This window comes from Mustelus asterias, chromosome 14 (genome assembly GCF_964213995.1).
Source record: "Mustelus asterias chromosome 14, sMusAst1.hap1.1, whole genome shotgun sequence".
In the NCBI taxonomy this organism is placed as follows: domain Eukaryota; kingdom Metazoa; phylum Chordata; class Chondrichthyes; order Carcharhiniformes; family Triakidae; genus Mustelus; species Mustelus asterias.
In genome coordinates this window covers 104,769,378-104,785,030 of record NC_135814.1, presented here as the reverse complement: position 1 = coordinate 104,785,030, position 15,653 = coordinate 104,769,378, and the positions used below count along the sequence as shown (strand labels likewise).

Here is a 15,653-nt window from a genome sequence, read left to right as displayed (position 1 = left end):
CTAGCTAGATGTGTGGAGAACTGGCTTAGCCATAGAAGACAGAGGGTAGCAGAGGAGGGGTCTTTTTCCAGTTGGAGGTCTGTGACTAATGGTCTTCCGCAGGGCTCTGTACTGGGATCTCTGCTGTTTGTGATGTATATAAATGACTTGGAGGAAGATGTAACTGGTGTGATCAGTAAGTTTGCCGACGACACGAAGATTGCTGGAGTTGCGGATAGTGATGAACATTGTCAGAGAATACAGTAGGATATAGATAGGCTGGAACATTGGGCAGAGAAATGGCAGATGGAATTTAATCCAGATAACTGCGAAGTGATGCATTTCGGTAGATCTAATATAAGGGGGAGCTATACAATAAATGGCAGAACCATCAGGAGTATAGACAGACAGAGGGGCCTGGGTGTACAAGTCCACAGATCCTTAAAGGTGGCAGCACAGGTGGAGAGGGTGGTGAAGAAGGCATATGGCATGCTTGCCTTTATTGGACGGGGCATAGAATATAAAAGTTGGCATATGATGTTGCAGCTGTATAGAATGATGGTTAGGCCACATTTGGAATACTGCGTCCAGTTCTGGTTGCCACACTACCAGAAGGACGTGGAGGCTTTGGAGAGAGTACAGAGAAGGTTTACCAGGATGTTGCCTGATATGGAGGGTCTTAGCTATGAGGAGAGATTGGGTAAACTGGGGTTGTTCTCCCTGGAAAGACGGAGGATGAGGGGTGACATATTAGAGGTGTATAAAATTATGAAGGGCATAGATAGAGTGAACAGTGGGAAGCTTTTTCCCAGGTTGGAGGTGATGAACACAAGGGGTCATGGGTTCAAAGTGAGGGGGCCAAGGTTCAACACAGATGTCAGGGGGACATATTTTACACAGAGGGTGGTGGGGGCCTGGAATGCACTGCAAGCAAGGTGATTGAGGCAGACACACTGGGATCGTTTAAGACTTATCTAGATAACCACATGAACAGACTGGGAATAGAGGGATACAAAAGAATGGTCTAGTGGGCACATGAGCGGCACAGGCTTGGAGGGCCGAAGGGCCTGTTCCTGTGCTGTATTGTTCTTTGTTCTTTGTTCAGGCATTGCAGCTCACACAGACTGGGTACGGGCATTGTAACTCACAGACTGGGTACAGGCATTGTAACTCACACAGACTGGGTACAGGCATTGTAACTCACACAGATTGGGTTTAGGCATTGTAACTCACACAGACTGGGTTTAGGCATTGCAGCTATAGAATAGAAACCTCAGGGCAACCTGTTGGGGTAATGGTACATCACGCGGGGAACGGAGGCTGCACTAAAGTTGACATTCTATTGGGTCTGTGAGTAAAACCATCTCGAATTGAAAGTAAATTGTTTAATTAAATTGCTCGGAATTTGAAAGTATTGACAACACTTTCTGTTTTCATTTTATTCATGCCGTTCGGATTGATACTGATTCTGCTCTCCTCCCTCTCCCCCCTCCCCCCATTCTGGACCAGGTAATTGACCCGAAATTAACAAAGGAACCAAATCATTGTAAATAAATGATCCCATTGTGAGGGAGTTGCGGCGGGATGGACCAGCCTCCACATTGTTAGAATGTGTCTGGAGCGCTCTGCTCGCTATAGTGCCCCCCCCCCCCCTCCTCCCCACTCCCACCCTCACCAAACGCCCGAATGATCCCACCTTATTGGTTGGAGGGGTGCGGGCGCTAGGCGGAGTCCAGCCACACAGTGAGTAGTAGTCGGGTGCGTTGCTTCTGTGGGAGCAGAGATCCACAGGGCTAGTGGCAAAGGAATCAGAGTCATAGAGCTTTGCAGCACAAAAAAGAGGCCCTTCGGCCCGTGCTGAGCTGGATGTCACCCTCCCCCAACAGAAGGCACCCGGGAGTGGTGAGTCTGGGGTATCCCCGAGCTCAGGAGAACTGAAACTACGATAGCCCCCACCCTGCTACAGCAATCTCAGCCAAGGCTGGGATATCAAACAGCCGTGACTCAGTCTCACACCAGACCGGGAGGGTGGGGGGTGAGGGGAAGCGGGGGGGGGGGGGGGGGGTGTGGAGAGCCTGAACTGTTAAAAAAATAAATCCGCTTGAAGTAAGGCTAAACTTATAACCACTGATTTAAACCTATCCCCTGTGCACTTCCTTGTGACTAATAAATAAACTTTTACCCTCGGGTTCACACTCCAGATCCCCCCCCCCCCCCCCCCCCCGCCAACTTCGACATGAGAGAAGTTTAACTCCTCCGGTGGGATCTGAGCCTTCATTATTTCAATGAAGCTCCAAAAGATTTTCCCCTTTTTAAAAAATCCGATTCATTCACCCCCATCCCATAACCGTCCATCCCTGTCCCGGGGTATGGAGGTGGGGGAGGGGGAACATCATGAGGAAAGTTGTCTGTACCTTTAAGACCTGGCTGGCTGTAGGATTCGCATTTTAATCAGTATTCTGCAACTTGATTTTGTGTCTGTTTGCACTGTTTGAGAGCAGATTTCCACTCCATCTGACGAAGGAGCAGTGCTCCGAAAGCTTATGGTATTTGCTACCAAATAAACCTGTTAGACTTTAACCTGGTGTTGTTAAACTTCTTACTGTGTTCACTTCCTTCAGCCCAGGGGCAGAATAACACGGGGCAATTTCCAAATATCCCAGGATTTTTGTGATGAGATTGGGGGCGGCAGGGTTGGGGGGGGGGGGGGAGTGGGGGGTGAGGCGGGGGGGGAGGGGGGGAGGTGGTGGGGGACAGGCCAATTGTTCAACAGCCCGGAGACCAAACTGCCCAGAAAGTCAGTTTAAACAAAACCTATTGCAGCGAGGAAAAAGCATCCTTATTTTTAGAGAGGCTCTGAAAGATTATTGGCTCCTCCGGCCGCTTGTCCTGGGAGTAAATTAATAAACGGTCTTTGCAAAGACACAGACCCCAATTCTGTGACCCCCCCCCCCCCCCCCCCGCCGTCCCTTTCCTCTCTGTCTCTCTGACATTCTCACCCACACTCAGTCGGGGCAGGATACAAGAGGATGGGGGAGAGAGTGGAGGGATTGTTATCAAGTTTTGCTTCTATTCTTACAGTCATTGTACATATTCTCCCTAATTCCTTTCCTCATGATGTTCCCCCTCCCCCACCTCCACCATACCCCGGGACAGGGATGGACGGTTATGGGTTGGGGGTGAATGAATCGGATTTTTAAAAAAGGGGAAAAAAATTTTGAGCTTCATTGAAATAATGAAGGCTCAGATCCCACCAGAGGAGTTAAACTTTTCTCATGTCGAAGTTGGTGGGGGAGGGGGTACGATCTGGAGAGTGAACCCGAGGGTAAAAGTTTATTTATTAGTCACAGCTAAGGCTTACATTAACACTGCAATGAAGTTACTGTGAAATTCCTCTAGTCGCCACACAACGGCGCTTGTTCAGGTCAGTCCACCTAACCAGCACGTCTTTCAGAGGAGGAAACGGGAGCACCCGGAGGAAACCCACGCAGACACGGGGAGAACGTGACCCAAGTCAGGAATCGACCCCGGGTCCCTAGAGCTGTGAGGCAGCAATGCTAACCACTGTGTCACCGTGCCGTCCCGGTACTGAACGATCAATGCTCCCCACAATAAACCAGCTACTTTATAAACGGTTATCTATTTTGTACATCCATCTCCCAGATACAGACAACTCGCTGGACTCATCCAACGCTGACATTTTAGATGGAGAGACTCCAGGTACAGCCTGGATGGCCGGTCTTTGGGATTCCTTCTGCACTGTCCGGACTGTCACAGGGGTTGCCATTAAATGGTTACAGTAAGAAGTCTCACAACACCAGGTTAAAGTCCAACAGGTTTATTTGGTAGGACAAGCGTTCAGAGCAGCGCGTGTGCTGCCAAATAAACCTGTTGGACTTTAACCTGGTGTTGTGAGACTTCTTACTGTGCCCAGTCCAACGCCGGCATCGCCACATCATTAAACCCGTGCCTTACCTGGCCCGAATTTCCGATAGTCCCCGGGACACTAATTAGCCACCCCCTAACTGGTGGGGAAAGCTCTCCTCTTAACCAGTTCCAGCATGGACAATCTGCATCAACTTTACTGTCAGTGTGGTACAGCCCTGGCCCTCGACAGCAGGGCCAGTTGTGATTTTAAAAGGCCTTTTGTTTAAGTTTAAAGCTGAAAGTTTATTTATTAGTGTCACAAGTAAGCTTACATTAACACTGCAATGAAATTACTGTGAAAATCCCCTTGTCGCCACACTCCTGTACGGGTAACACTGAGGGAGAACTTAGCATGGCCAATGCACGCTAACCAGCGCGGTCTCCATAACACCACTTGTTTCACTTTGAATACATGGCGCTTTTCAATTGTTCAATTTAAAACTCTCCGCCCCGAGTTTGACATGTAGAGGTTTACAGTTTCTCTCTCAAACCTGGCCCAGGGAACTCTACAATTCCTCCAAAGGCATCCAGAGGTTAAATATTTTCAAAAACGTGGCCTTTAAAAGTAGAAGCCGGTCCCATTAACCGTGTGAATCTGACTGGCCGCAATTCCGGTCCTCACACTCCGCAATGTGGACAAATCTGCTCCTCGTGAAGCTGACATTTGGATACATTCACTTCGGCTTACATAACCATCCTCTAGTTAAATCAACAACACATCAAACTGAACCATCAGTGCTCCCCCAGTAAACTGCTGCTTTATAAACGGTTATCTATTTTGTCCATCCATCTCCCAGATACAGACAACTCGCTAGACTCATCCAACGCTGAAGTCTGGCACTTTAGATGGAGTGACTCCATATGGTTAGTCTGTCCCTGCTCTCTGACTTGCCGCTGAGCTGATACTGAATTCCCCCGGATTTGGTCTGTTTGATAATTATCCATCACCCCTGTTAACATACTGAACAAACACACACAGACACACACATAGACACACACACGTAGACACACACAAAGACACACACATGGACACATACACATAGACACACACACATAGACACACATAAATAGACACACATACATACACACATACGTAGACACACGTAAATAGACACATACATAGATGCACATGCATAGACACATGTACATAGACACAGATGCATAGACACACATAAATAGGCACACATACATAGACACAGGTACATAGACACACATACATAGACACAGATGCATAGGCACACACACATGGACACATATGTAGACAGACACACATAAACATATATACATGAACACATGCATGAATACATACATAAATACACATGTGAACATATATATGCACATATACATAAATGCACATACATAGACGCACATATATAGACATAAATAATAGACACATACATAAAACACATACTTAAACACACATACATGTACACACCCATAAAACGCATACATGAACATATATATGAACACATACATAGACACATATATATATCGGTTGACCATGGTATAAATATCTGACGATCCCTGGCCTGTACAGGTGAAAGGTGGAGATGTATCCTCGCTGTCCATGGATGGTATAAAATAAGATTTTCTCCCAGTCAATTAGAATCAATTTCTTACTGTCAGTTTTAAGCTTTGTTTGCACTTTCTTGCTTGGTTCGATTAGGAAAATGAAATGATACTTTTTTTTACTGTGTAAAATTGCTGACATTGTTTCTGTGTAACCAGGCAACGTTTTAAAATCTGTTTTTTAAAAATCATGCACTCCCCCCAACCCCTCCCTCCCCCTCCCCATTAACTCACACACACAGGCGGAAAAAGAGGAGCGATTGTGGATCCCCTGAATGAAGCACCGTACAGCCTCCTCACACCCTAACACTTTAATAAATAAACTGGCCAGATTTACACGCGATAGAGAAAGGGTAACAATGTGAAGCTTTTGCTTATTCCAGGTTTACCGAGGGCGAACATGCAGTGACCTATCTATCGCTTTTTGGTTTTGGCCTTGGTCTGTCTTGGTCCAATCTGTCTCCACGATTAACCTCAGCAATCGATTACTTTTTTTTTCTAAAGCATAAAGTTATGGAAAGATCCTAACGCTTCCAGTCCCAGCGAGGTCCCGAATGCAGACATCCAGATTGCCCGCACATTTCTCCTCTTGCGGCGGAACGATGTTTGACATCTTAAGGGGGGTGGTGGGGGAACATATCTTGCTGCTGAAACCTTTCGATTTACTATTCAGTCTGGAGGGACTCTTCCATTTTCAGAATTCAGAGCGAGTGTCAGTTCAGACGTGGTCGAAATGTCTTTCATTCTCCCTCTGTGTAAGGGGGGGGGGGGGACTTTCACCCCAATCCAAGCCCCCCTCAACCCGAGCCAGGGTTTCGACCACCCTTCAACTGCCTGTCAAGATTATAAAATACAAAACAGGAAAGCTGACTTTAACCACAGACGCCGAATAAGTAAAGTACAAGAGAACAAAATACATATTGTGTACACTTCAAACTCTACAATGGGAGTTGCCTAATTTGTTACACCTAAGTGGGTTGGTCGAAGTAAAATTAATCGCATCCAACTAGGTTTACAACCCCTGGAAAACAACACAGGCCCTGTAGCAGGGAAAGGGCCACACATTAGCGGCGAGTGTCAGGATAATAAAAATGTCACCCAATTCCATAGGAATAGGTGCATTGACCCGAACAGGCGCCGGAATGTGGCGACTTGGGGAATTTCACAGTAACTTCACTGCAGTGTTAATGCAAGCCTTACTTGTGACTAATAAATAAACTTTATTAAATATCGAGAGTGTCCCAACGGTATGGAGGCATCTCCAAGTAGAACATGCGGGTTGAGAGAAGTTACATTCTATTGCACTTTCTGTAATATTCACATCAAACTGTTTTCTGGTGTACTTTTAAAAATTGTATAAATAAAGTATATTTGCGGGGGGGAACTGGGATATATGCACACAGGATGATAACACGATACGTATTTTAAAAAAGTATTTAAAAATTGGTCGTTGGTCACCCTCGCTTGAATATTGCTGACGAAAGCAATTTATTCACTAATGTCCCTGTTTATTGCCCCATTTTCTAATCTGGGGGAGACCTCTCCCCAATCCCATCTTTACAAAAATCCTGAAGGATTCGCACAATCACTGAAAAATGCGATTGTTGATGCAAACCCGAATGAAATAATGACTCCTTCTCGGACACCGCCCGGATTAAGGAATATTCACCCTCCTATTTAATGGTCTGTGTGTCTGAGCTTCAGCCACTCACTACACCCTGCAAACATTACCGATCGCCTCTCTAACCGAGAAATAGTTTTCCTGTCTTAGACACAGTGCGGGCGGAAATAGTATCTGGATGTGGAACTTGCGAGGGGACTTGACAAGCAGACTATTTGTTTGCTGCCCTGGATTTCAGTAAGATGGGAAATGTTGTGGGACTGTTGGTGGTGGGGGGAGGGGTGGGGAGGGGGGGGGGTTGGAAGGGGGAGTGGGGGGAGGGGTGGGGGGGGGAGTGGGTTGGTTGGGGTCCCCCCACTGGAAGGACTGAATTCTCTCGGTGAAGGGACACCTTATCTATTCTCACAACTGTTTCAGATACAGTGAACAGGGGTCCAGCCCACTCCCAGCTATCACCCCTCTCTGTGACACACACCCTCACACACACATACAGACACACAGACACCCGCCACCCATACATACACACAGAAACACACTCACACACACACAGACATCACCCAGGCACCCACCCACCACCCATATATATACATATAAATCACAGTCACACATAGACCCGGGCACACACACACGCACATGATCATACAGTCACATACATACAGAAAGTCACAGACGCCTGAGCACATTAACCCCTTCCCCCACACATGCATACATCCATACATACAGACACATACATACACACACACACACACACACACACACAGTGATTTACTAAGATGCTACCGGGACATGATGGTTTGAGTTATAAAGAGAGATTGGATAGACTGGGACTTTTTCCCCTGGAGCGTAGGAGGCTGAGGGGTGATCTTATTGGGGTCTATAAAATAATGAGGGGCACAGATCAGCTAGATAGTCAATATCTTTTCCCAAAGGTAGAGGAGTCTAAAACTAGAGGGCATAGGTTTAAGGTGAGAGGGGAGAGATACAAAAGGGTCCAGAGGGGCAATTTTTTCACACAGAGGGTAGTGAGTGTCTGGAACAAGCTGCCAGAGGCAGTAGTAGAGGCGGGTACAATTTTTTCTTTTAAAAAGCGTTTAAACAGTTACATGGGTAAGATGGGTATAGAGGGACATGGGCCAAAATGGGCAACTAGGACTAGCTTAGGGGTAAAAACTAGTCGGCGTGGACAAGTTGGGCCGAAGGCCTGTTTCCATGCTGTAAACCTCTATGACTAAAAAAACTTTAAAAAAGACACAAATACTCACTCACATACACCCCCACATACACAGAGTCACATACACCCACACACACATGCACATACACTCACATGCACCGGCACACACACTCATACACGCAGATACACATAGAATCACACTCATACTCTCCCTCACACACACATACACTTACACAGACACACATACACAGCCACATACATACACTCACACAGGCACACATGCATTCAGACACTCATATACACTTGCACTCACACAGATACAATCACACTCACACTTTCACACACACATACACATACATGCACACACAGATACAATTACACTCACACAGACACACAGACACAGATACAATTACACTCACACAGACACATAGAAACACAGATACAATCACACTCACACAGTCACACAGGCGCACAGATACAATCACACACACATACACACACAGACACGCAGGTACAATCACACTCACACAGACACAGATACAATCACACTCAAACAGACAGAGACACAGATACAATCACATTCACACAAGACACAGACACACAGATACAGTCACCCTCACACACACACCACACACACACAGACTGCTGCTTTGACAGTCTGGCTGGGAGTCAGTGGATGAGGTTCAGAAGAACATACCGTGTTGGGTGGGGGCTTAGTGAGTGGCGGACATGGACCAGGCTCCCTCCATTCGCCACACAGAGAAAGCGTAACTCAGTCTCTCGTGAGCCACATAACTGCAACTACTCATCTTCTGGTCCATCTCGTCACTCTGCAGGACCTGGTAGAGGAAATCGATGTACCTGGCGGCCAGTTTGAGGGTCTGGATTTTGCTGAGTTTGTCGGAGGGGAGGGTGGGGATGATCTTCCTGAGGGAGGAGAACGCCTCGTTCAGGGACTGAGTCCTCTGGCGTTCCCGCACGTTGGCCAGGATCCGCTGACTCTGCAGATCCTCGAAGGACTGCGAGCTGGGGCTGGACTTCTTGTTCCTCTTGCCCGGGGCCGGGCTGCCGTCCTCGCTGCCCCTCTTGCTGTATCTCCTCTTGCTGTCGTAGCGCTTCTGCTGCCTGTCCGCCTCCTCCTCGCTGCTGGCCAGGCTGTCTGCGGGGGAAACAGGCAGGCTGCGCGGACTGGCTTGCATGATGTCTAACGGCATGCCACTCTGGCCCGGGCAGAGGGGGTGGGTGTGGGGGGGGAGGTGGGGGTGAGGGGGGGGGGCGTGGGGTGGGTGAGGAAAGGGGTGGGAGGGTGGGGTGGGTGGGGGGTAAGAAAATAAAATGAATAAGGAGGGGGAAAAAAGACTTTACCCCGTTGAAAAATAAATAAACTGGACCCAGTTTCGGGATGAAGCTTCTCTCTCTCTCTCTCTTGTCCAGAATTCGGCCCCAGTTAGAAACTTTTACCCAAATTTCCCAACTTTTTTTGGCTGCTTTTTTTTTGGTTGGGGACGGGGGAGATACGAATGCGGAGGTGGCAGCAACTTTCTGATTGGCTGAAGCAGGAATAGGCGGCCCCCAAGAGGCTGACAGTTTAAAATAATATTTTAGCCTCGAATAGAATTTCCTCCTTACTTAAAGAGAGGAGGAGCCCGTTACCTTCCAGTCATTAACTCCCAGCCCTTTCCTCTCCCTCTCCCTCTCTCTCTGGTGCCAAAGGCGCTTTTCACAGGATATTAAATATATTTTACCAGGTGGGGACGGGCGGGCCAGTTCACCCAGTCTGTTCTGGAGGGTGGAGGATGCGGGGATAATGTGAAAATTATGCATTAACAAACTCTTTAGCAAAGGTAAAAGGCACAATGCCCACTTTCCTTTTCTGAAAAAGCTCCGCCGTAAATTGGGTCATCCTCACATCAATTCACACCAAACAAACTGGGAGATTATCTGTAAACTTGGCTGCAATTTTCCTGCATGTCTCTGACATTCCCGGCTGGAGCTGGACAGTGCTTCCTCTCTATCTCTGTCTCTGAGTCTCTCTCTCTCTCTCTCTGTCTCTCTGTCTGTCTGTCTCTCTCTCTCTGTCTCTCTCTTTGTCTCTCCCTGTGTTTCTCTCTCTGTCTCTCCCTGTGTCTCTCTCTCTGTCTCTCCCTGTGTCTCTCTCTCTGTCTCTCCCTCTCTTTCTCTATGCTTCTCTCTATCTTTCCCTCTCTGCCCCTCCCTCTCTCTCGCTGTCTATTCTCTCTGTCCCTCTCTCTGTCTGTCTCTGTCTCTCTCACGCTCTCTCTCTCTCTCTATCTCTGTCTCTCTGTCTCTCTCTGTCTGTCTCTGTCTGTCAATCCCTCTGTCTGTCTCTGTCTGCCTGTCTCTGTGTCTGTCTCTCTCTCCGTCCCTCTCTGTCCTTCTCTCTGCCTGTCTTTCTCTGTCTCTGTCTCTCTGTCCCTCTGTCTTTCTCTGTCTCTCTCTCGCTGTCTCTGCTTCTCTGCCTCTCTCTCTCTCTCTGTCTCTGCCTCTCTCTGTCTCTCTCTCTGTCACTCTCTCTCTCTCTGTGTCTCCGTCTCTCTGTCACTCTCTCTCTGTCTCTTTCTCTCTGTCTCTCTTTGTGTCTCTCTCTGTCTCACCCTGTCTCACTCTGTCTCTCTGTCTCTGTCTCTCTCTTCTGCTTCCCTCACTCTGTATGTCTCTCTCTCTCTCTCTGACTCTCTCTGTCTCTCTCTCTGTCTCTCTCTCTCTGTCTCTTTCGTCTCTCTCTCTGTGTGTCTCCCTCTGTCTCTCTCTCTCTGTCTCAGTCTCTGTCTCTCTGTCACTCTCTCTGTCTCTGTCTGTCTGTCTCTCACCCTGTCACTCTCCCTCTCTGTCACTCTCTCTCTCTCTCTCTCTCACTCTCTCTGTCTCTCTCGATCTGTCTCTGTCTGTCTCTCTCTCTCTGTCTCTCTCGCTTTCTCTCTGTCACTCTGTGAGTGTGTGTGTGTCTCTCTGTCACTCTCTCTCTCCCTCTGTCTCTCTCTCTCTCTGTCACTCTCTCTCTCTGTCTCTCACTCTCTGTCTCTGTCTGTCTCTCTCTGTCTCCCTCTCTCTCTGTCTCTCTCTCTCTGTCTGTCTCTCTCTCTGTCTCTCTCTCTCTCTCTGTCTCTCTCTCTCTCTCTGTCTCCCTCTCTCTCTGTCTCTCTCTCTGTCTGTCTCTCTCTCTGTCTCTCTCTCTCTGTCTCTCTCTCCCTCTCTCTCTGTCTCTCTCTCTCTCTGTCTCTCTCTCTCTCTCTGTCTCTCTCTGTCTCTCTCTCTGTCACTCTCTCTCTGTCTCTGTGCCTCTTTCTGCTGGTCTCTCTTCCCAATCCCTTGAGTGAAGACACACTCTCGGCAAAACTGATAAACTTCAGCTGTGCACTTTGTACAACATTTGCCAGTTGGTATGAACACCCCCACACCACTCCCCCCCCCCCCCCCCCACCTCCGCCGCTCTCTCTCTCAGGCCTGTGTATACTTGAAATGCCCTCTCCACCCAGAGCCCCGGTTCCCAGGAGCAGGGGGTGATTTGTTTCCCGCCCTCACCGGCCCAGGGACAGTTTGAAAAGAAAACGTTTCCAGAATATGAAAAACTGGACAGAAATTCCTGGGCCAATGTGGAAGCTGTAGGGGTGGGGGTCACCCTTTCCGAACTGCCTGGGGGGTGATATAGAAGTTATGTAGGTATATATAGTTCTTTATAGGGTATATAGGCATATAGAATCATTCGACCCATCGAGTCTGTACCGACAACAATCCCACCCCAGGCCCTATCCCCATAAACCCACACATTTACCCCGCTAATCCCTCGAACCTACACATCTTTGGACACTAAGGGTCAATTTAGCACGGCCAATCCATCTTTGGACTGTGGGAGGAAACTGGAGCACCCGGAGGAAACCCACGCAGACACGGGGAGAATGTGCAAACTCCACACAGACAGTGACCCAACCCAGGAATTGAACCCAGGTCCCTGGCACTGTGAGGAAGTAGTGCTAACCACTGTGCCACCGTGCCGCCGTATTTTGGATATATATATCGGCTATATAGGCATATTTAGGTTATATGGGGTTACATAAGTGTATATAGGTGTATTTGGATATATATAGGTGGATATAGGTATATATTTGTTATATGGGGTTACATAAGTGTATAAAAGTATATTTGGGTATAATTAGGTTATATAGGTTTATGGGGTATATAGGTTCCTACAGCATAGGGACTGGTTCAAGAAGGTAACTCAACACCACTTTCTCGAGGGCAATTAGGGATGGGTAATAAATGCTGGCCTAGCCAGCGACAGAGTAAGAAGTCTCACAACACCAGGTTAAAGTCCAACAGGTTTATTTGGTAGCAAAAGCCACTAGCTTTCGGAGCGCTGCTCCTTCATCAGGTGAGTGGGAGTTCTGTTCACAAACAGGGCATATAAAGACACAAACTCAATTTACAAAATAATGGTTGGAATGCGAGTCTTTACAGCTCACTCACCTGACGAAGGAGCAGCGAGCGCTCCGAAAGCTAGTGGCTTTTGCTACCAAATAAACCTGTTGGACTTTAACCTGGTGTTGTGAGACTTCTTACTGTGTTTACCCCAGTCCAACACCGGCATCTCCACATCATGACAGCCAGCGACACCCACACCCCAGGAATGAATCCCTCTGACAGCTCCGGGTTTTTACCAGCATTGACTCTTTCAACCCTTCGCCTGACGATGAACCAATTCCAACAGCGCCCAGCGACATCAGAAACATTCATGGTCAGATCTGTAGGTACCCTTGAACACAGAACCCGCGCCCGCGGTGAAGTGCCCCCTCGTTAGCTATTTGACTCCGGGGAATCAGAGCTGGATTGGAAATCCCGCATTTATCACCCAGCACTTAACTCCAACAACATAGAAACAGCAAAAGCTTGTGTATTTTGTTAAACTAATTGTTTGTAACCGGACCCCCTGATCTGAACAGACCCTCCAAACAAGATCACAGAGAGTGCAATCCGCCACAACGAAAAAAACAAACCCTGCTCTAATAATAATGGTGATTAAAGAATCGATTCCCGAATGAAAATCTGAGAAGGCCGCGTTCCACTGGCTCCGGCTGTTCCCATCACTACAGCGAGATACCCCAACCATTTTCATTCGCTTCCCATTTCTTTAAGATGATCAGCTTTCGTGTCTGTGTGTGTGTGTGTGTGAGGGAGAGAGAGTGTGTGTGTGTGTGTGAGGGAGAGTGAGAGTGAGTGTGTGTGTGTGTGTGTGAGGGAGAGTGAGAGTGAGTGTGTGTGTGTGTGAGGGAGAGAGAGAGTGAGTGTGTGTGTAAGTGTAAAGATAGTTGATCGAAAATCAGAATATTGTCAAAGACTGCCTCAGCACGCTGAGAGATCCTCTGTATATCCTCCCAGAACATGTCTCCCCGTTTTGTGAACCTTTCTACTTAAAGGCAAAACAAGCTGAAACGACAATGAACAAACAATAAAACATGTTTCAGAATTGACAATTACTTTATTCAAAAGCTATGCGTTGACATCAGCATTCTGATTCCCTCTTAGTAATTCCCTGCTTAATCTCAATTCTCGTTACAATGATAACAACTACTGTGCAAAACACGGTGCGAACTTGAAATATAAAATGTATATTAAATATAAAACATAAAACCCCTGACTCTTTTCAGCCGAGCTGTTAGATTCGAGTCCCCTGGCTGCTTCCTGGGAGTCTGCGGGACAATCATTTGGGTCAACATTACAACAAAGGTGATCTTTATCTTGTTAAACATTACTGTTTGCGTTTCTGATTCTTCCAGCTTGCTGGTGAGTGGGGCTATTTAAATCCAGTAGCAAAGACGGTAAACTGTAAAAATACCGAATGCTTGTGAAATCTTGTCAGTGGCTGCTGCCTCTTTCACTGGCGAATGTGTATAAGACAGAAAATGTATGAGTGTGAGTGCGAGTGCGTGTGAGTGAAAGAAAGTGTGTGTGAATGTGTGAGAGGGAGAGTGAGTTTGCTTATGGATATTTGAGATTGGGTGTGAGAGAGTGTTGAGAGAGAGAGTGTTTATTAATATGTGTGTGATAGTGAGTGTGTTGCAAGTGTGAATGTGTGTCTGTATGTATGTTTGTGTGTGTGCTTCTGAGTATATGTGTATGTGCCTGAGTGTGTGTTTACGCGTGTATTTGTGTTTGTGTGTGTTTCTGACTGTGTTTGTGTGTGTGTCTCTGTCAGTATGTTTGTGTGTCTGTGTTTGTCTGTATTTGTGTGTGTCTGTCTGTATGTGTGTTTATGTGTGTGTCTGTGTGTTTGTATGTCTGTGTGTGTATGTTTGTATGTATGTACGATTGTGTTTTGTGTGCGTCTGTGTATGTCTGTGTGTGTGTGTGTGTGTGTGTTTGTGAGTGTGTGAGTGAGTGTGTGTCTCTGTGTGTTTGTATGTATGTATGATTGTGTTTTGTGTGTGTCTGTGTATGTCTGTGTGTGTGAGTGAGTGTGTGTTTGTGAGTGTGTGAGTGAGTGTGTGTGTCTCTGTGTGTCTGTATGTATGTATGATTGTGTTTTGTGTGTGTCTGTGTGTGTGTGAGTGTGTGCGTCTCTGTGTGTTTGTATGTATGTATGATTGTGTTTTGTGTGTCTGTGTGTGTTTGTATGTATGCATGATTGTGTTTTGTATGTCTGGGTGTGTATGTGCGTGTCTGTGTTTGTTTGTATGTATGTATGATTGTGTTTTGTGTGTCTGTGTGTGTGTGTGCGTCTGTGTTTCTGGACAAGCTTTGCTCCCACTTTTCCTCGCGGCCATTCATTCTGGGAATCTCGCCCTTTCCCCAGGTGATTTTCTGTCTGGACGTTGGGGCCCCAATGGTCCCCGCAAATGTTTCCAACCCTGCACTGTTGTTCTCACAGTAACCTGCAATCTTAAAATGACTGGAATCATTAATGTTTGCAGGCAGCACAATAACCTGCGGGTATTTGTCGGTGCACTTTGCTGCATTTGGTGTGAGGGTCCTGGGTTGATGGAGTTAACACTCGGTGCAGCCGCGGCTCCCCGAAGGCAAAGGGGATATTTGTTTAAACTCGTTACACATTTACACTTGCTCTCCGCAGCCGCCGGAGTTGTAATCCTGGTAAATCTATAAACACCGGCTGGGTCCTGAGGAGGATGGAACCTTTGATGGTGGAGGGGACAAGTATTCCCGGTGTCCCCCTACCGCTTTTCCAAACCCAGGTCGCAGGCGTTGTCCAAGTTCCGCAGGTTTGGACATTCCCAGAGTAGGGATTTCCGCTCCCACTCACTGGGAAACCATTCTCTCCAACACGCCCTGAAAATTCGGGATGATTTTACACCGTTATTTTCCTCTCGTTTTTGAACGAAAGAGTCGCGAGAATGAATGAAGCAGTTTAATTCG

At 47.3% G+C, this 15,653-nt stretch overlaps 1 protein-coding gene across 1 annotated transcript; it reads right to left on the bottom strand.

Annotated features, from left to right (window-relative positions):
- Window positions 1–4,137: 4,137 nt before the first annotated feature.
- LOC144504096 (twist-related protein 2-like) lies at window positions 4,138–9,699 on the bottom strand. The gene is made up of 2 exons (XM_078229271.1): window positions 8,965–9,699; window positions 4,138–6,309 (listed from the first exon to the last, which is right to left on the bottom strand). The coding sequence occupies exon 1, from the start codon at window positions 9,479–9,481 to the stop codon at window positions 8,981–8,983; it is 501 nt and encodes a 166-aa protein (XP_078085397.1). The 5' UTR covers window positions 9,482–9,699; the 3' UTR covers window positions 4,138–6,309; window positions 8,965–8,980.
- Window positions 9,700–15,653: the final 5,954 nt, after the last annotated feature.